General features: G+C 41.3%; 1 protein-coding gene across 1 annotated transcript in view; it reads left to right on the top strand.

Annotated features, from left to right (window-relative positions):
* MPHOSPH8 (M-phase phosphoprotein 8) overlaps positions 1-20,908 on the top strand; it is a 68,018-nt gene extending 47,110 nt beyond the window's left edge. Inside the window, exons 9-14 of the mRNA XM_045797149.2 lie at positions 670-756; positions 4,382-4,536; positions 7,168-7,322; positions 18,233-18,360; positions 19,213-19,296; positions 19,843-20,908. Coding sequence (XP_045653105.1) covers positions 670-756; positions 4,382-4,536; positions 7,168-7,322; positions 18,233-18,360; positions 19,213-19,296; positions 19,843-19,884 — 651 coding nt within the window. The 3' untranslated portion in view covers positions 19,885-20,908. The remainder of the gene's footprint in view (positions 1-669; positions 757-4,381; positions 4,537-7,167; positions 7,323-18,232; positions 18,361-19,212; positions 19,297-19,842) is intronic.

Raw genomic sequence — 20,908 nt, 5'->3', positions numbered from 1 at the left:
TGTGGACCAGAACAGAGTCTGTTTCTGTAGTGAAATACAACTCTCATATAGTCACATAACTTTAGAATCTCATATTTCAGTTCATCTAGGACTTGTCATGAATAGATTTTTTTTTTTAATCAAGAGTAGTGCTTTGTAATTGAATTTTCAGAATGTGATTTATCTAGTGGGAAGTGATTCATATTGAGAAAGGACCCCGGGGGCACCTGGTTGGCTTAGTCTGTAGAGCGAGCGACTCTTGATCTCAGGGTAGTGAATTCAAGCTCCATGCTAGGCATAGAGATCACTTTAAAAAAAGAGAAAGGCCTTCCGAATAATGTACTAATGCTGGTTTCAATCTTAAATCTTTTAAGAATCTTTTCCAGTTGGAGTTAAGTGTTCCTTTTGATTAAGAATTTCATTAAAATGTTCCCACATATTATCTTTTTAAAGGATTGATATACAGTTTCTTATGTTGAAACTAGTAAACTTCAAGTTGAAGTTGCTGTCAAATTATGTATGCCTGTGCATGGGCCTTGAACGGTGGAGCACAGTGAAGAACCACGTTCACTAACCTGGTTGGGATAGAATCTGAGTATTTTTCCTGATGGCTAAAAATTTCGTCATCAAAAACTATCTTACTTTTAAAGAATTTTGGGAATTAAATTTGCTCTTTTTTTTTTTTAATAGAACTTTTTAACTACAGTGGCTATTCTTTTGGAAGCAGGAGCTTTTGTAAATGTCCAGCAGAGCAATGGTGAGACTGCTCTAATGAAGGTAAATACATCATTTCGGTCTTGAGGGATGTTCCTGTTGGGACCTCTGATTGCCAGGCACTCTGCCAGGGGCTGGGAATATGATGGGGAATAGGACACAGATGTGTAGGAGAAACAGGTCAGCAGATTTAAAGCTGGTGTGAGCAATAATGTGATAGGAATAAACCGAGAGAGCCATGGGATTACATAAAAGTTGATACCAGGCTCAGCAATGTGGATTGACAGTGGGACAGGGTGGGGTACCTGGCTGGCTCAGTCGATAGAGGATATGACTCTTAATCTTGGGGTCATAAGTTCGAGCCCCATTGTTGGGTGTAGAGATTACTTTAAAAAAAAAAAATGAGATGGTGGATGTGATAGGTGGCGGAGCTGCATCCTACGAATGATATACAAGCTGGCAGGGATGAATTGTGTAAGCGGGAACTGGAATAGGATATGCACAGAGAGCTGGGAGTGGAAAAGAACATGATGTACTTCCATTATTTGCTGGGTTCATCTCCTTAGCCTCCGATTTCTTCATGTGTGTTTGGAATTACGGTTTGCTGACCATTTTGAGTGGAAGGTTGTTAAAGCCTCCCCCATGACTCCCCCTTTAATTACCTCTCCCTGTTTAATAGTTTTGTATTTGCCTCTCCTGGGGCCCAGCCTGGTCTAGCATGTTCCTGTGGCAGTTCTAGGTTCCTGGCTTAAGATGCCATTAGGACATAGCAGGTCCTGACACCAAGCCATGCATTAGGTCCCGGGATGGAGGCTCTCTCTTACTGCCCCCTTCCTAGATACAGTTTTGGGCAAGGAAATGACCCAAGTAGGTGTTTGTCTGCAGTACCTGTTTTCAGCTGTCTTTCCTGAGTCAGTAAGAGCACAGGTGTAGGCCCTAGTTAGCACTGGGCCTGGTTCTGAGTGTGGTCTTGAATCTCTGTTATTCTCAAGACTGGGATCACCTCTCCCCTCAACCTTCTTCCACACTCAGGATGTGGACCTTGCTCACTGCTTGTGTTGCTGTTTCATTTTTTTTTTTTTTTAAGATTTTATTTATTCGACAGAGATAGAGACAGCCAGCGAGAGAGGGAACACAAGCAGGGGGAGTGGGAGAGGAAGAAGCAGGCTCACAGCAGAGGAGCCTGATGTGGGGCTTGATCCCAGAACGCCGGGATCACACCCTGAGCCGAAGGCAGACGCTTAACCGCTGTGCCACCCAGGCGCCCCTGCTGTTTCATTTTTGGTTCAGGAGCTCTACTTTTGAATTTTAATTTTCCTTTTTGTGCTTCTATTGCCATATGCTTAGAGCAGAGGTGACATCTCAAATACGAATTAAAACTTTGTCTTATTGAAAAATCACCAGGTACATTCAAAACAGCAAATACTTAAGTAGTCTGGTGCGGAAAGATGTACACATAGGGCAGTGAGCATGGACATGGTCCACATCCGGGCTGAGGAATTAGGACAACTTGATCCTAAGAGCAGTTGGGAGCCACTAAAAGGTTTAAGCTGGAGAAGGACATAATCAGAATAAAGGTGGTTGTTTTTAATGTCCCTTAGTTCAGTAGAGAGAACAAATTGGTTAAAAGGACAAGCAGTTTGCAGACTTATAGGGATGTTTTTAAAATTAGGTGAAATAATAGTCTGTACCTGGGTAGTGACAGTGGAGACAGAAGTAGGTAGACTGACCAGAGTGGTTTAAGAAGGTAGAATTCACAGGACTTGGTAATTGAAGGTGATGCTTGGTAATCCTATTTCCTAATTTAGGGAACTCAGGCAGTATACAATGGGAGTGGGGTTTCATTTGAGCTGGAAGTGCTCAGAGGGTGTTGCACCTGTGGACCTTTAGCTCAGGAGGGAGGGGTCAGCTATAGATTCAGATTCCGGTTCATCAGAGTAGCACAATGACAGCCCTAGGCTGAGAGTAGAAGGGAAAGAAAGCCAGAGATGGGAGGCAGCCACATAGGAAAGACCAGAGAAGGAGGAGGAAGATAGGAGAGAGAAGTATCCTGAGCATTTCAAGGAGGAGCTGGCCTGCACCAGCTGCTGAGGCAGTGTTGCCTAAGGAGGCCGAGAAGTGCCGTGGGAAGCAGCACTGGAGAGCGTGTGGGTGCCGTCCTTTGTTGGGTGTGAGGGGTGTGGGATTGCAGGGGTGAGGAGGTGGATGCTGGATGGAGCAGGCACTTACGAGTTGATCTGAGGAGGAGGAAGGCAGTGTCCAGAGAGGAAGGGGTCAAGGGACTGTTTGTTGCTTCTGCCTAGAGAAGAGCTTAAAGCATATTTAACTACTGTCTAAATAAGACTGCCTATAACCATATTTAAATTTCGTTTCTGGTTTTTTGTTTTGGTCTGGTTTTTGTTTGTGTTGGGTTGGGGGTTTTATTGGTACTGGTTCCTTAAGCTTTAAGAATTTAGTATATTAAATTGGTTTTTAGAATTGGAAGAAATAAACACGGGGAGAGATTTTCAGAAATTTTTGAAACAATTTAAAAAACCTTTCATCTCAGAAATCATACATAAAATTTTCATTACCAGAGTGTGAGGGTGTGGAGAAAGCACATTCTTCTCACCCACCGATGTGGGACATATAATTGGTTCTAGCAGGGCTTCTCAACCTTCCCGCTCCTGACATTGTGGACCAGATCATTTGTAGGATATGTAACAGCATCCCTAACCTCTGCATCAGATGTCATTAGTACCCACCCTGTAACCACCAGTAATATCTCCGTACATTGCCTGGATTCCCATGGGGGGGCAAAACCACCCCAGTGAGAACCACTGGATTACATCCTTTTGAAGGGCATTTGTCAGATCCCCCGTGAGATGCATGCCCTTTGACCTTGCACTTGCACAGCTTAGAAACCTACTCTGTAGAAACACTGTCTGGAGTGGTAGCACATCGGATGGCCTTGTTCTTGGAGGAAAGCGTACTGGCTTGCCCTGGTCCTTTACAATATATTATTTAATTTCAGCCTCAGTGTTCTGAGGCAGAAGTACTGTGACCCCCTTTTGACAAATAGAAACAGTGAGACTCAGAATTAGGGACTTACTTGAAGTCCCATAGCTTTGTAAATAACAGACAGGAGAGAACATGGATGTAGGTCTTTTTACTCTAGAAAGGTCTTTGAACTGTGTCCAGGTCCATCTTAAATTTGCCAAATTCAAATTTGTATTTATGCTTAATTAGTCTCCTTTAAAGCAGCTTCTAGGGAAATTCTGAAATTATTCTGTGATGCTAAGAGACTTGAAAAATGGAGCACGCTAGAGCTTAGAAAGGCCTGGTTGATCAATGATGGAACCTGTCCCGAAGCTGACTACCTGAAGAAAGGCCTGGTATTTGTTCTGTCTTGGGACAGAAGTATCTTTTTCGGAGTTGCCCATCTCCCCAGGAGTCAGGGGTAAAGTTGAATGTAGCAGATTTCAGTACTGCTCACAGAGTAAAAGGAGTGTACCACTGTTGGTTTACATAACAGTTTGTAACCCTTGGTGAGACCTGATGCCAGGTTTTCTTCCCCCTGTCCAACATTCTTGTCCTTCTCTTCACAAAGAACTCCCAGGCTCACATGTGGAGAAAGGGGCAAACACAGATTGGTAGTTAACTTATTTTACAGCTAAGTAATTACTACTCCTTTTCCCCCCCGCCGTAGGCCTGTAAAAGAGGAAATTCTGATATTGTACGACTTGTAATTGAGTGTGGAGCTGACTGCAATATTTTGTCAAAGCACCAAAACAGTGCACTGCATTTTGCAAAGCAGTCTAACAACGTGTTGGTGTATGACTTGCTGAAGAATCATTTAGAGACGTAAGTGTGAGCGAATGTACCCTGGTTAAGTCAGAGTCTGTTTGGACACATCATAATTAAAATGGCCTGTGTATAATTGCTCAGACAAAGATTATTAAGTGGAAGTCCTGACAGGTTTCTATTCTCAAAAGATCGTAAGTTTAGTAAGTGGCATATGAATTATTTTTCTGACTGTTACTGAGGTCTCAAACTTTCAAACTTAACAGTGTCCTATCTAGGAGTATCTCATTAAAATCTTAATTATGCTCGTAATTTGCCTCATGCTTTCTTAAAACTGTTTAATCCGTAGTTCTTTTTTTTTTTAATAGACATAATTTTTTCAAGCAGTTTTAGGTTCACAGTGAAATTGAGCCAAAAGTCCAGAGAGTTCCTATATATCCTCTACTTCCATACATGCACAACCTCCCCTACTGACATCTGTCACCAGAGTGGTGCATTTGCTAAAACCAGTGAGCCTGCATTGACAGTTACCACCCAAAGTCCATGGTTTACATTAGGGTTCACCTTGGTGTTGTGTGTTCTGGGGTTTTGACAAATGTATGACATGTACCCACCATTAGTGTCATACAGAATAGCACTGCCCTAAAAATCCTCTGTGCTCTGCCTGTTCATCCCTTCCTGCCCCTGACCCGTGGCAGCTACTGACCTTTTTGCTGTCTCTGTTGTTTTGCTTTTTCCAGAATGTCATGCAGTTGCCCTTTTCAGATTGGCTTCTTTCACTTAGTAATATGCATTGAAGACTCCTCCATGTCTTTTTTTTTTTTTTTGCTTTAATTCCAGTTAGTTAACATAGCATTATATTTCAGGTGTACAATATAGTGATTCAGCAGCTTTGTGCATTACTCAGTGCTCATCACTCTTAATCCCCTTCGCTGATTTCCCCCATCCCCCACCCACCTCCCCTGTGGGAACTATCAGTTTGTTCTCCATAGTTGTCTGCTTTTTGGTTTGGATCTTTATTTTTCCTTTGTTCATTTGTTCTGTTTCTTAAATTCCACATATGAGTGAAATCATATGGTATTTGTCTTTCTCTGACTTACTTCACTTAGCATTCTATCTACTCTCTCGAGCCGTCCATGTTGCAAATGACAAGATTTCACTTTTTATGGCTGACTAATATACATACCACCTCTTCTTTATCCATTCATCATCTATCGATGGACACTTGGCTGCTTCCATAATTTGGCTGTTGTAAATAATGCTGTGTAAACATAGCGGTCCTCCATATCTTCATGGCTTGATACCTTATTTCTTTTTAATGCTGAACAGTATTCCATTGTCTGGATGTACCGCAGTTTATCCGTTCAACTTCATGCTTTTTCAAAAGAATTCTAAATCATTTTATTTCAGTCGAAAGTTCATACAGGTAATTTAGAAGCTTTTTTCTAAAGAATTATTTCGGCTTACTCAGCCATCAAAAAGAATGAAATCTTGTCATTTACAACCATGTAGTTGGAACTAGAGGGTATTATGCTAAGCAAAATAAGTCAGAGAAAGACAAGTACATGATTTCATTCATGTGGAATTTAAGAAACAAAACAGATGAACATAGGGGAAAGAAAGGAAAAATAAAATAAAATGAAAATTAAGAACCACCATAAGGACCATTAGGCAAACCATAAGAGACGCTGAACTCTAGGAAACTAAGGGTTGCGGGAGGGAAGGTGGGGGTGGGTAGGGATAATTGGCTGATGGGCATTAAGGAGGGCACTTGATGTAATGAGCCCTGGGTGTTATATGCAACTGATGAATCACTAAATTCTGCCTCTGAAACTAATAAAGAAAAAGAATTATTTTGGCAACACATAACAAACTTCACAAACAGTAAATACAAGTAAGGTGTTTATTGTTCAAAATAACAGGGAGTCCATGGGTAGGCAGCTGTGGGCAGGAAAAAGCCACTCTTCCCCTCTTCCCCTCCACCACCCTTAGGGTGTGACTTGGATCTTCATGCCTGCATGATGCTTATTCCAATTCCAGGATATATTCTAAGCAGAAAGTAAGGTAAATTTCAGACGAGAGACAAAAAAAAACAAACCAAAAGGACATGTATGTGGTGAGTCTGCCCATCAGCAGCCTTTGCTGGGAGCCTTACCCAAATGGTAATTTCTCTGTGTGTCCGTGAGCCAACACAGTGGATTGCCACTCCTAAAACTGGGATATCCTGGGCAAACCAAATGAGTTGGTTACCTTCCCAGCAAGATTGTTTAAAAATATTTCCTGAGTTAGCACTGATCATTTTATTTAACTGCCTTCTAAACTAAGTACTATAAAGATGTGTATGGCAGTTCTCAAATTTATTAATAGAATTTTCATTTTCATTAGAAAGATAAGTCTGTCTGTATACCAGGAACTATTCAGAAGGCTGGGAAGATGGAGACAGCAGCAGGGGGAGAAGACTTGCCCTCTTAGAGCCTAAATTCCCTGTGACAACATAGACAGTAAGACAGATAGTGTGTCAGATGCTAAGTGCTAAAGAAAAATAGAGTGGGGAAGCAGGATGAGTAGGAAGTTACATTTATTTTAAAGGTTGATATGGGAAGGCCTCACTGGTATTCAGCAGTTTGATAATATGACTCCTGGTTATTTTCTACATTAATAATAACAACTCTTACTGTATTTTTTGACTAGACTTTCAAGAGTAGCAGAAGAAACAATAAGGGACTACTTTGAAGCACGTCTTGCTCTATTAGAACCAATTTTCCCAATAGCATGTCATCGTCTCTGTGAGGGGCCAGATTTTTCAACTGATTTCACTTACAAACCCCCACAAAACATACCAGAAGGTAAGCCTATGTTTTTCTGTTTGAAAAGTGACACTGTAAATATCAGCTGGTTTTCAATCAGACGAGATTGGGCGCATTCAGGGTGGTATGGCTGTAGACTATGAGCTGATTTTTAAACAGAACTCTGTGAATATAATCTTAACAGAATCCCATTATGTATAATAATTATGTAAAATAGTTAACAGCAGAGCTACTCTGGCAGAAAAAAGAGACCCAGCTGATACCTACCATCCCAGGTGACTTTGAGGGATCCACAGAGCACTGTGTTACCACTTGTTAAAAAGCATAGGGGTGCCTGGGTGGCTCAGTCGGTTAAGTGTCTGACTCCTGATTTTGGGTCAAGTCACACATGATCTCAGAGTCGTGAGATCAGACCCTGAGTTGGGCTCTTTGCACAGCAGGGAGTCTGCTTGAGATTTTCTCTCTCGCTCTGTCCCTCCATCGGGACCAATAAAACCCTCAAATAAAGAAATAAATATTTAAAAAATTTTTAAAAATGAGAAGCATGGAAGTTGGGGCTGTTCTTTCTGCCCATGGGTCCTGTCCCCCGTGCTTTAATGAAACCACCTTTTTTGCACCGGGGGGTGGGGGGGGGTGGGGAGGGGAACGTATGGAAGTTGGATCTTAATAATTGTACTGCCTTTTGTTAAAATTGAGTTTTATTAAAATTTAGCTAGCTTCAAGATGATAAGCCCAGAATCAGTATTTTTCCTGAATTTTATTAAAAGAAAAAGTCACTGTTTTGGCTCATAGGAAAGTTGAGTAGCAGAGATGGAAACTTCAGTTCTGCTTCCTAGCCTCTGCTTAACAGCTGCTCTGTAAGCAATACCATGACATGGCGTGGCCCTTCTTTAGGACATGGACGCAGCATGTTTAAGTGGAGAGAACACTGCCTCTGCCTTCATGAAAGTACATATTTAAAAAAATATGTATTGGACGCCTGGGTGGCTCAGTTAAATGTCTGCCTTTGGCTCAGGTCATGATCTCAGGGTCCAGGGAACAAGTCCTGCCATCAGGCTCTGTGCTCAGTGGGGAGTCTGCTTCTCCCTCTCCCTCTGGCCGCCCACCCTTGTTCATATTCCCTCTCTCAAATAAATAAATAAATATTTAAAAAATATTTATGTATTCATTAATGAAAATTTAAAATACAACCATACCATGAAAATTTAATTAAAGACAGCCATTTATAACACCTGTGTTTAGTGAACTTGACATTGAAGAATCATTTGTGGTTTCAACCGTCCAAATGGATTGCTTCCATTGCTGGGTAGTGAGCACGAGTTTGGGGAACAGGGTATAGCGGTGGCTGAGCTGATCCGGGCCAGTCTCCCAGCATCCACAACTTACGGGCTTCAGTGTACCTGGACCGCCTTAGGGTTACTCAGTTTTTTTTTCTGCACATGCACAATGTCTATGGCCACCAGAAATCTTCTGTCTGAAATCTAACCAAAGATGCCTCGTCATCCTCAGATACAAGATCCTGATAGGTTTTCCCAACCCTTGGTAGTCAGTGTGGTCTCAGCCTGCCCTGGGAGCTTGTTAGAGATGCAGATTCTCAGGCCCCGCCCAGGCCTGCCTCTCAGTTGACACCCTGGTGAGATCTCAGGTGATTTATCAACACACTCAAGTGTGAGAGGCACTGACCTTGGTTCCTTGAGGGGATTTTGATTGTGTTTAACAACGAGTTTGGATGGAGAAAACATTTATACTGATTCCATGAAACAACTGCTAGCAAACTGATAGCATTCCTCGGGTCATTTTATATCTGTGCAATTGAAGATTTGTCGGACTAGATCTAACTCATTTTGGTTAGAATAAACAGCACCTGAACGAAGGATTTTCAAATAGGATTTTCTCTGTAAACCACTAGTCCCCATTCAGGCCATTTTGAAGTGTTACCACTACTCTCCAATAACAAATACTCTAGTCAACCTCTGTCCCAGATTAGATGCTCATTCATAGTGGAGCTGAGGGGAAAAAGACAAGGAATGGTCCCTATATTGTCTGTAGGCCTTTTCTTCCTTTGAACCTTAGCACTCTGCGGGTGCGGGTGGGTACTGATTGCATTTCAAAGCTGGAGAGCAAAATCAGTATGACAAACCTTAAATATCTTGAAAGGAGAGGAGAGTGAGCCAGGGGCTCGGCATGTCCTCCTTTCCCTGGGACCTAGAACAAGTAAAGCCAATGGTTCCTTAGGGTGTCTTTTATGAAGTCTCCTCTTGTTTATAATTGGGCTGGGTCACTGTTTTTTCATCTTAAAAATGGCTTACCAGAAAGGTCAGAGTTCATGTATCTATTTTCTTTTCTTTTCTTTTTTTTTTTACTTTTTGAGACATTTAGTTTTGTTTTTTTTTTTAATGATTTTTTATTATATTATGTCAGTCACCATACAGTACATCCCCGGTTTCCGATGTAAGGCTCGATGATTCATTAGTTGCGTATAACACCCAGTGCACCATGCAATACGTGCCCTCCTTACTACCCATCACCGGCCTATCCCATTCCCCCACCCCCCTCCCCTCTGAGGCCCTCAGTTTCTATCTCATAGTACATAGTCTCTCATGTTTCATTCCCCCTTCTGATTACCCCCCCTTTCTTTATCCCCTTTCTTCCCCTACTGATCATTCTAGTTCTTATGTTCCATAGATGAGAGAAATCATATGATAGTTGTCTTTCTCTGCTTGACTTATTTCACTTCGCATTATCTCCTCCAGTGCCGTCCGTGTTGTAGCAAATGTTGAGAACTCATTCTTTCTGATAGCTGAGTAATATTCCATTGTATATATGGACCACAACTTCTTAATCCAGTCATCTGTTGAAGGGCATCTCGGCTCCTTCCACGATTTAGCTATTGTGGACATTGCTGCTATGAACATTGGGGTGCATATGGCCCTTCTCTTTACTACGTCTGTATCTTTGGGGTAAACACCCAGTAGTGCAATGGCTGGATCATAGGGTAGCTCAATTTTTAACTTTTTAAGGGACCTTCACACTGTTTTCCAGAGTGGCTATACCAACTTGCATTCCCACCAACAATGTAGGAGGGATCCCCTTTCTCCACATCCTCTCCAACAATTGTTGTTTCTTGCCTTGTCTATTTTTGCCATTCTAACTGGCGAAAGGTGGTATCTCAGTGTGGTTTTGATTTGAATTTCCTTGATGGCAAATGATTTTGAACATTTTTTCATGTGTCTGTTAGCCATTTGTATGTCTTCATTGGAAAAGTGTCTGTTCATATCTTCTGCCCATTTTATGATTTGTTTATTTGTTTCTCGTGTACTGAGTTTGAGAAGTTCTTTGTAGATCTTGGATACCAGTCCTTTATCTGTAGTGTTATTTGCAAATATCTTCTCCCATTCCGTGGGCTGCCTCTTAGTTTTTCTGACTGTTTCCTTGGCTGTGCAGAAACTTTTAATCTTGATGAAGTCCCATAAATTCATTTTATCTTTTGTTTCTCTTGCCTTTGGGGATGTATCATGAAAAAGGTTGCTTTGGCCGATGTCGTAGAGGTTGCTGCCTATGTTCTCCTCTAGAATTTTGATGGATTCCTGTCTCACATCGAGGTCTTTCATCCATTTGGAGTTTATTTTTGTGTATGGTGTGAGAGAGTGGTCAAGTTTCATTCTTTTGCATGTAGCTGTCCAATTTTCCCAGCACCATTTATTGAAGAGACTGTCTTTTTCCCACCGGATGTTTTTTCCTGCTTTATCAAATATTAGTTGCCCAAAGAGCTGAGGGTCCATTTCTGGGCTCTCTATTCTGTTCCATTGGTCTATGTGTCTGTTTTTGTGCCAGTACCATGCTGTCTTTGTGATCACAGCTTTGTAGTACAGCTCGAAACCCGGCATTGTGATGCCCCCAGCTTGGTTTTTCCTTTTCAACAGTTCCTTGGAGATTCGGGGCCTTTTCTGTTTCCATACAAATTTAAGGACTATTTGTTCCAGTTCTTTGAAAAATGTCCTCGGTATTTTGATCGGGATAGCATTGAAAGTGTAGATTGCTCTGGGTAGCATGGACATTTTAACTATGTTAATTCTTCCAATCCATGAGCATGGAATATCTTTCCATCTTTTTATGTCTTCCTCAATGTCTTTCAAGAGTGATTTATAGTCTCTAGAATATAGGTCCTTTACGTCTCTGGTTAAGTTAATTCCAAGGTAACGTATGGTTTTTGGTGCTATTGTAAATGGGATGGATTCCCTAATTTCTCTTTCTTCAGTCTCGTTATTCGTGTATAGAAATGCAACTGATTTCTGAGCATTGATTTTGTATCCCGCCACGTTACTGAATTGCTCTATAACTTCTAATAGTTTGGGAGTGGCTTCTTTTGGGTTTTCCATATAGAGTATCATGTCATCTGCGAAGAGAGACATTTTGACTTCTTCTTTGCCGATTTGAATACCTTTGATCCCTTTTTGTTGTCTGATTGCTGTTGCAAGGACTTCTAGTACAATGTTAAATAATAGTGGCGAGAGTGGGCATCCTTGTCGTGTTCCTGATCTTAAGGGAAAGGCTTCCAGCTTTTCCCCATTGAGAATAATATTTGCAGTAGGCTTTTCATAGATGGCTTTTATGAGATTGAGAAATGTACCCTCTATTCCTACACTCTGAAGGGTTTTAATCAGGAAAGGATGCTGTATTTGTTAAATGCTTTTTCGGCATCGATTGAGACGATCATATGGTTCCTGAGTCTTTTCTTGTTGATATGATGTATCACGCTGATTGGTTTGCAAATATTGAACCACGCTTGCATCCCAGGTATGAATCCCACTTGATCGTAATGGATAATCCTTTTAATGTACTGTTGGATTCTATTAGCAAGTATCTTGTTCAGGATTTTGGCGTCCATATTCATTAGGGAAATCGGTCTGTAATTCTCCTTTTTGAGGGGGTCTTTGCCTGGTTTGGGGATCAAGGTAATATTGGCTTCATAGAATGAGTTTGGTAGCTTTCCTTCTGTTTCTATTTTTTGAAATAGCTTTAGGAGAATAGGTATTATTTCTTCTTTGAATGTTTGGTAGAATTCCCCAGGAAAACCGTCCGGGCCTGGAGTTTTGTTATTTGGAAGGTTGTTTATCACTGACTCAATCTATTCATAATTAATTGGCCTGTTTAAGAAATCAATTTCTTCCTGTTTCAGTCTTGGTAGTTTATATAAGGTTTCCAGGAAGGATTCCATCTCTTCCAGATTGCTTAGTTTATTGGCATAAAGCTGTTGATAAAAATTTCTGATTATCCTTCCAATTTCAATGGTGTTCGTCATGACCTCTCCTTTTTCATTCATAATTTTAATAATCTGGGTCCTTTCTCTTTTCTTTTGGATAAGTCTTGCCAGTGGTCTGTCAATTTTATTGATTCTCTCCAAGAACCAGCTTCTAGTCCTGTTGATCTGCTCTACTGTACTTCTGGTTTCTGCTTGATTGATTTCAGCTCTAATCTTGGTCAGCTGCTTCCTCGTGCGTGGATTAGGCCTGTCCCTCTGTTGCTGTTCCAGTTTCTTGAGGTGAGAATATAAAAACTGCATTTTAGATTTTTCTATTCTTTTGAGTGAGGCTTGGATGGCTATGTATTTCCCCCTTAGGACTGCCTTTGCAGTATCCCATAGGTTTTGGACTGTTGTATTTTCATTCTCATTGGTCTCCATAAATTGTTTAATTTGATTTTTGATTTCCTGGTTTATCGAGTCATTCCTGAGCAGGATGGTTCTTAGTCTCCAAGTGTTTGAGTTTCTTCCAAATTTTTCCTTGTGGTTGAGTTCCAATTTCAGAGCGTTGTGGTCTGAGAATATGCAGGGGATAATTTCAATCTTTTGGTATCGGCTGAGACCTGTTTTGTGTCCCAGAACATGGTCTATTCTTGAGACTGTTCCATGGGCATTAGAATAGAATGAGTATTCTTTGGTTCTGGGGTGTAGTGTTCTATATATATCTATGAGGTCCAACTCGTCGAGTATGGCATTCAAAGCCTTTGATTCTTTGCTTAGTGTTTGCCAGGGTGTTCTGTCTATTTCTGATAGTGGAGTGTTGACGTCCCCTACTATTAGTGTATTTTTATTTATATGTCTCTTTATTTCTGGTTAAGAGTTGGCTTGTGTATCTTGCTGCTCTGCTCCCCTGTTGGGGGCATATATATTTATAATTGTCATATGCACTTGTTGAATACTTCCCTTAAGAATAATATAGTGCCCTTCTGCGTCTCTAACTATAATCTGTAGTTTAAAATCCAATTTATCTGATATGAGAATTGCTACCCCAGCTTTCTTTTGAGGTCCATTTGCGTGAAAGATGGTACTCCATCCCCTTACTCTCAGTCTGAATGCATCTTTGGGTTCGAAATGAGTCTCTTGTAGACAGCAAATGGATGGGTCATTTCTTTTTATCCAATCTGCAACCCTGTGGCGTATATGGGAGTGTTCAAACCATTTACATTGGCACTAAGAACTGAGAGATAGAATTTTAATGATGCCATGTTGCCAGTAAAGTCTTTGTTTGTATTGGCTGTGACTTTCTGTTCTGTATCACTCTTGGGGCCTTTTTACTTTTATAGAACCCCCTTTAATATCTCCTGTAGGGCTGGTTTCGTGGTTACGAAATTGGTTAGTGACTGGCGATTCTGAAATGTCTTTATTTCTCCATCAATTCTGAATGACAGCCTTGCTGGATAAAGGATCCTTGGCTGCATGTTTTTCTCTGAAAGAGCTTTAAATATGCTCCCCCAACCCTTTCTCTCATTCCAGGTCTGTGTAGACAGGTCTGACGTAATTCTGATGCCTTTGCCTTGGTACGTGAGAAATTTCTTTGCCCTGGCCGCTTTCAGTACTGTATCCTTGGATCTAATATTTGCGAATTGTACTATGACGTGACGTGGCGTAGGTTTGTCGTGGTTGAGCTTGGGAGGGGTCCTCTCTGCCTCTTGGACACGAATGTTTGTTTCCCGTGCTAGATTAGGGAAGTTTTCAGCTACAATTTGTTCAAATATCTCTTCTAGACCTCTGTTTTTCTCCACCCCCTCGGGGATGCTGATGATTCTAACATTGGATCACATTGGATTGTTTCATTGAGTCAGTAATCTCCCGTAACCTACATTCATGGGCTTGGATTTTTTTAAAGCATCTTCTATTTTGGTTTTTTCCTCTATTAACCCATCGTCCAGTTCACTCACCCGTTCCTCTGCTTCTGTGACCCTGGCTGTCAGAGTCTCTAGTTTTGCCTGCATTTGGCTCATAGAATTTTTAATTTCTGTCAGATTCGCTCTCATTTCTGTCCTTAGGGATTCTATATTCTCAGTAACCTTTTCATTAATACTTTTTTCAGTTCTACTCATCATTTTGACCATCGTTACTCTGAATTCCATTTCTGATAATTTGGTTACATCCATATCCATTATTTCTGTGGCAGAGGCCACAGACTCACTGTCTTTTCTTTGCTGGGGGGGGGGGGGCTTCTCCTTCTTGTCATTCTGATGAGGAGAGGTTGCGGGGTTGTCCAGAGCCCAAATTATTGACTGGGTCCCAGGCCGTGCCCCTTGTTTTATAGGGATCTTAGGGATGTGGGCTTCTTCTTTAAAGATTTTATTTATTTATTTATGTGGCAGTCAACCAGCGAGAGAGGGAACAGAAGCAGGGGAGTGGGAGAGGAAGAAGCAGGCTCCCAGCGGAGGAGCCGGATGAGGGACTCCTTTCCGGAACGCCGGGATCACGCCCTAAGCCGATGACAGGCGCTCAGTGACTGCGCCACCCAGGCATACCGAGTTGTGGGCTTCTTGATTTTTCAGCCTGCCTTCTGTGTTCTGGGGGAGGGGCCTGCCGCACCGATACTCAGGCAACCCTGTTTGGGTAGAGTCTCCCGTGTCCCCTGCGAGGGGTGATGGGGATGGGCACGCTGTGAGCCGGTATTTCCAGGCTTTTGTTCTCTGGCGGCTTTCCCTGGCCGTTTGCTGTGCCTCTTCTGAGAGTCAGAGCAGCAGAGGCTGAATTGTCACGGAACAGAGGGATTGCGGCCCGTTCTCCAGTGATATTCTGGCCACTTTAACTCTGTTACTGTTGGTGCTGCTCAACCCTGCAGCGTCCCGGGATGTGCGCCCCACACCCGGCGTCCCAGCCCTCACTTCCAGGGCCGGCGCGTCTCTGTCCTTTGTGTTTCTAACGCCGCCAGCCACCCCGCGCGCACTCCGGGAGCTCGGTCTCAGTCTGGATCCCGTGAGCACACCGGGATTCCGGTGTTCTTCGAGATGCCTGGTGGCACGCGCTCCCGGCTCACCGGTCTCAGTCTGCTCTCTCGCGGGTGCCGTCCGTGAGTCCGCCCGCTCTCCCGTGCAGGTGGCTGCCGCTTCCCGACGCCCGAACACGGCGGCTCCCTCCCCCTTCCGTTTATCTTCCGATATCTGTGCGCGGTTTCACGGCTCCCCTTAGCACTGGAGATGTTCATTTGTAGAGATCCAGATGTATCTTCCTGCGTCTCAGGCTGATTCCGTGGTTATTTAGGCTGGTCTGGTACCTATCCAGCTCGACTCAGGGGACCGGCTGAAAAAGGGGTCCCCTACTCCTCTGCCATCTTAACTCTTCCCCCATGTATCTATTTTCTATTACACCAGAAGTATGACTTTGTTGAGAAAAATGAGTCATGCAGAATATTTTGGATATTCAGTGGAAGCTTCAAATCTCATGGTTCCCCCCCCAAAATAAGTTTTGGTGTTAATCAGAAAATTTGGAAAAGGCAAAATACTATATAGAAGAAAATGACAGTCACTCAAACCCACACCAGAGAGAACCACCATAGAAGTTTGCTTCCATGGACATTTTCACACTCAGCAGCAACTTTTTTAAATTTATTTTTAATTTTTTATTATGTTAGTCACCATACAGTACATCATCAGTTTTTGATGTACTGTTCCATGATTCGTTGTTTGCATATAACACCCAGTGCTCCATGCAATATGTGCCCTCCTTACTACCCATCACCAGTCTATCCCATTCCCTCATCCCCCCCCCGCCGAAGCCCTCAGTTTGTTTTCCAGAGTCCATAGTCTCTCGTGGTTCATTCCCCCTTCTGTTTATCCCCTTCATTCTTCCCTTCCTTCTCCCTGCTATTCCTTATGTTCCACAAATGAGTGAAACCATATGATATTTCTTTCTCAGCTTGACTTATTTCACTTAGCATAATCTCCTCCAGTCCCATCCATGTTGCTACAAATGTTGGGTAATTGTTCTTTCTGAAGGCTGAGTAATATTCCATTGTATATATGGACCACATCTTCTTTATCCATTCGTCTGTTGAAGGGCATCTCGGCTCCTTCCAGAGTTTAGCTATTGTGGACAATGCTGCTATGAACATTGGGGTGCATATGGCCCCTCTCTGTATCTTTGGGGTAAATACCCAGTAGTGCAATTGCTGGGTCATAGGGCAGCCCTATTTTTAACTTTTTAAGGGACCTCCACACGGTTTTCCAGAGTGGCTGTACCAACTTGCATTGCCACCAACAATGTAGGAGGGATCCTCTTTCTCCACATCCTCTCCAACATTTGTTGTTTCTTGCCTTGTCAATTTTTGCCATTCTAACTGGTGTAAGGCGGTATCTCACTGTGGTTTTGATTTGAATTTCCCTGATGGCTAATGATGTTGAACATTTTATCATGTCTGTTAGCCATCTGTGTGTCTTCATTGGAAAAGTGTCTGGTCATATCTTCTGCCCCTTTTTGATTTGATTATTTGTTTCTCATGTATTGAGTTTGAGAAGTTCTTTATAGATCTTGGATACCTTTTATCTGTAGTTTCATTTGCAAATATCTTCTCCCATTCTGTGGGCTGCCTTAGTTTTGATGACTGTTTCCTTTGCTGTGCAGCAGCTTTTTATCTTGATGGAGTCCCAAAAGTTCATTTTTTCTTTTGCTTCCCTTGCCTTTGGAAACGTGTCATGAAAATGGTTGCTGTGGCTGATGTCGTAGAGGTTGCTGCCTATGTTCTCCTCTATGATTTTGATGGATTCCTGTCTCACATCGAGGTCTTTCATCCATTTGGAGTTTATCTTTGTGTATGGTGTGAGAGAGTGGTCAAGTTTCATTCTTTTGCATGTAGCTGTCCAATTTTTCCAGCACCATTTATTGAAGAGACTGTCTTTTTCCCACCAGATGTTTTTTCCTGCTTTGTCAAAGATTAGTTGACCATAGAGCTGAGGGTCCATTTCCAGGCTCTCTATTCTGTCCCATTGGTCTATGTGTCTGTTTTTGTGCCAGTACCATGCTGTCTTTGTGAACACAGCTTTGTAGTATAGCTTGAAATCAGGCAACATGATGCCCCTAGCCTTGTTTATCTTTTTCAACATTTCCTTGGCAATTCAGGGTCTTTTCTAGTTCCACACAAATTTTAGGATTGTTTGTTCCAGCTCTTTGAAAAATGGCGTTGTATTTTGATCGGGATGGTGTTGAAAGTGTAGATTGCTCTGGGTAGCATGGACATTTTAAGTATGTTTATTCTTCTGATCCATGAGCATGGAATGTTTTTCTATCTTTTTGTGTCTTCTTCAATGTCTTTCATCAATGCTCTGTAGTTTCTAGAGTATTGATCCTTTACCTCTCTGGTTAAGTTTATTCCAAGATACGGTTTTTGGTGCTATTGTAAATGGAATCGCTTCCCTAATTTCTCTTTCTTCTCTTTTAAAAATTTGTTCCATGAGTTGTCAGTAGGGATTACTTGGGACAAAAAATAAAAGGGGTCCCTGTGGTTTGAAAAATGCTAGGTAACACCAGGTTTTGAAATTGGACTCATTGGTGTGAGTGGGCACCAGGTGGGTGTGCACCACCAGGCTTACTGAGGGGACTGCTCCCAACTTGTACAGGTGCGCCTTCCTCAGAGTTGAAAGGTGGCCATGGTAGGATTGGTATTAAAATCTATGTTTATATCTCCCTTATTCAGGCTCTGGCATCCTGCTGTTTATTTTCCATGCCAACTTTTTGGGTAAAGAAGTTATTGCTCGGCTCTGTGGACCGTGTAGTGTACAAGCTGTAGTTTTAAATGATAAATTTCAACTTCCAGTTTTTCTGGTAAGATTTTCTGTAGTTCATTAACATTCTTCTAATCCAGAAGCACAGATGACTTTTAGTTGTGTGTTTTAATAAAATATGTTAATTATAATTAAGCCAGTTGGAAATGAGGCAATAACCCATAATTCTAAAGTAAAATTATCCAAAATTTTGTCATAAGAATTTGGATTTCTCATGTTTGATATATATGCCTTAAGTTATATTTACCATAATGTCTTAGTGCATTCTGAATATAAATTCTTAAGGTATAAGCAACATACTGATTTTAAATATTCTGCATTTTCCCACCATTATAATTACAAACATTCACCTAAAGGAAATTTAGGAAATTTTAAAAGTATACCCATTCTGTGCTTCCAGTACCTAGAACATGGGTGTATTTATGCTTAGTTTTAATGTATGTAGCTTTAGTTAACCATCATATTGTAATTTTGATTTATAATAATGTATTAGTGGGTATATAAATTTTTTTTAACAGAAAGGGTCTTAAAGAATCTTTGTGTATGTTTCCTTTTCTATACTTAGAATTCTTTCCTTAGGCTGAATTAAGCAAAATCAACTGTTTATGAAGATTTTTTAACACTGATGCTGTATATGGCTGCATACATGCTAATCCTACAGATTTATCTGGATGCTGTTTTTGCAGCTAAATTTTACAAGCTTTTTTGTCATTTGTATCTTTTTAATAAATCAAGAGAAAACTAATCACAGCAAACTGATCTATATAAAGTATAAAACTTGTTTTCTGTTTTACATCATTGGAATCTGAAATGTTTCTGTTAAGATACAGTGATGCTCTCAGATGTCGAATTTTGTCTGAGGAAACACTGACTGGTTGGTCTCTCTCCGTAGGATAGTCATTTTGTTTACTCGTTCAGCCCTGCTGCAGGCCTCAATAAACTCTTCATAAGGTTGACGGAAGCGCCTTCTGCCAAGGTGAAAATCCTTTCCTCACATTTAGTGCAGCTACTCCTATTGCTACTCCAGATTCCATCAGCAACAGCAGAAAAAACTTCCGAGAATGCTGTGTTCCTGGTGTGCCTGTCCTGGAGACAAGTGCTCTCTGGATAGCAGCGCACCGGAATCTACAGATGTGTTAGACATAAATTGTGTGTCAAGAAAGGGACTGATGGTAAGGATGCATCTCTCCGGTACTGAGCCGTCGGAGCTGTATTCTGCCTTTGTTATTTAATGTATGACATTTTACGTATGTCTCTAGGCTGTTCACTTAACATTGAAGCCGGGCCAAAAGTCTATGCAAGAAATAGTAGTTATTTACTATAATAATCTAAAAATCAAATCATAAGCACTTGGATTTTTTATTAAAAGTGATAACCTAAGACCCTGATTTGATAACCAATTTGAGAACATTGCCAAATAAGACAGACAAATCTTGGTTGTGTGAGTGTTTTCCCTCTTCTAAGAAAGGGGAACTCTGCAGAGGTATCTGTACTGATACTTGTGCCTATTTTCTTTCAACAGGTTAAGCTGCTAATAGGTGCATACAGAGTACAGCTGCAGTGACGGAACGGAGAGTTGGGATGGAGTTATTTCCAGACCTGTTTTGGGACTCTGGCACAGCTGACACCTCCAGATTTGACATTTCATCTGTAACTCTTTTGCAGTTTCAGGCCTGTTATCTGTTACAGGCTCTAAGACAGGACATGGTGGTTCTAATATATTATAAAATATAGATGTAAGTATTTGTGCCAGTGTTCTGAAATCTCGATGTTGTCTCCAGACTGCATAATTCAGGTTTTCCACAATGTGGAATGGTATACAGGAGGATTATTTAAGAAAATTAAAAGTCTTTTTTCTAACTTGAAATTTTCTACTAGCCCTGGTGAATTTCTGTGTTAAAAACAATTAAGTGTGTATGTGATACTCAAGTTACCAAAGCACTAATTAAGGTGTGAATTTGCTGCCCCTGAAGGATGACTTTCTAACTTGGTAGGCAGATTTGAGGGAGGAGGTCTGAGCTGTTTGTAATATGCAGTTGCCACAGATCCTGAATTGGAGGTGACAACTTCGTGTATTTGAAGTTATCCTTATTCTTCGAAAAGATAAATCGGAATCTAAAATACAGCAAAAAATATATAAGCCAGGACAGTAGGGGGCCTAAAAGAAGATATTACTTGTGGACTTTTATACTTGTTCTTGGAATCCATCAAGTAATTTTCAAAAGCCAGATCCTGTGCCCTTACTATGAACAGTGGGAAGCCAGCCGAGGTTTATCTGCCACAGTGTGCCTCGTGTGAAGAGTTACTGCTTCTAGAGACTCCCCACAGGTCTCTCATAGTCTCTTAAGAAATATTTGGCAAACTAAGAAGTCAAACTCAGTCTGGACTATGGAGATGTGTAAAATTATTTAGTTCCGGATTGGTTTTATAATTTATAATTTTAATGAAATTTTTCAGAATGTCGTATATGGTAGACCACATACATTGTACAGACATTTCAGAGAGCCATTTTTACTTTACATATTGCCTTTTCCTACATTGTTCTCAATAAAACACCAAATGTTGGTCTATTTTTTTTTTTTTTTTTT

The sequence above is a fragment of the Ursus americanus genome, chromosome 10, assembly GCF_024610735.1.
Source record: "Ursus americanus isolate L20-20 chromosome 10, mUrsAme1.1.p, whole genome shotgun sequence".
Taxonomy (NCBI): domain Eukaryota; kingdom Metazoa; phylum Chordata; class Mammalia; order Carnivora; family Ursidae; genus Ursus; species Ursus americanus.
This window is presented reverse-complemented; position numbering and strand designations above follow the sequence as displayed.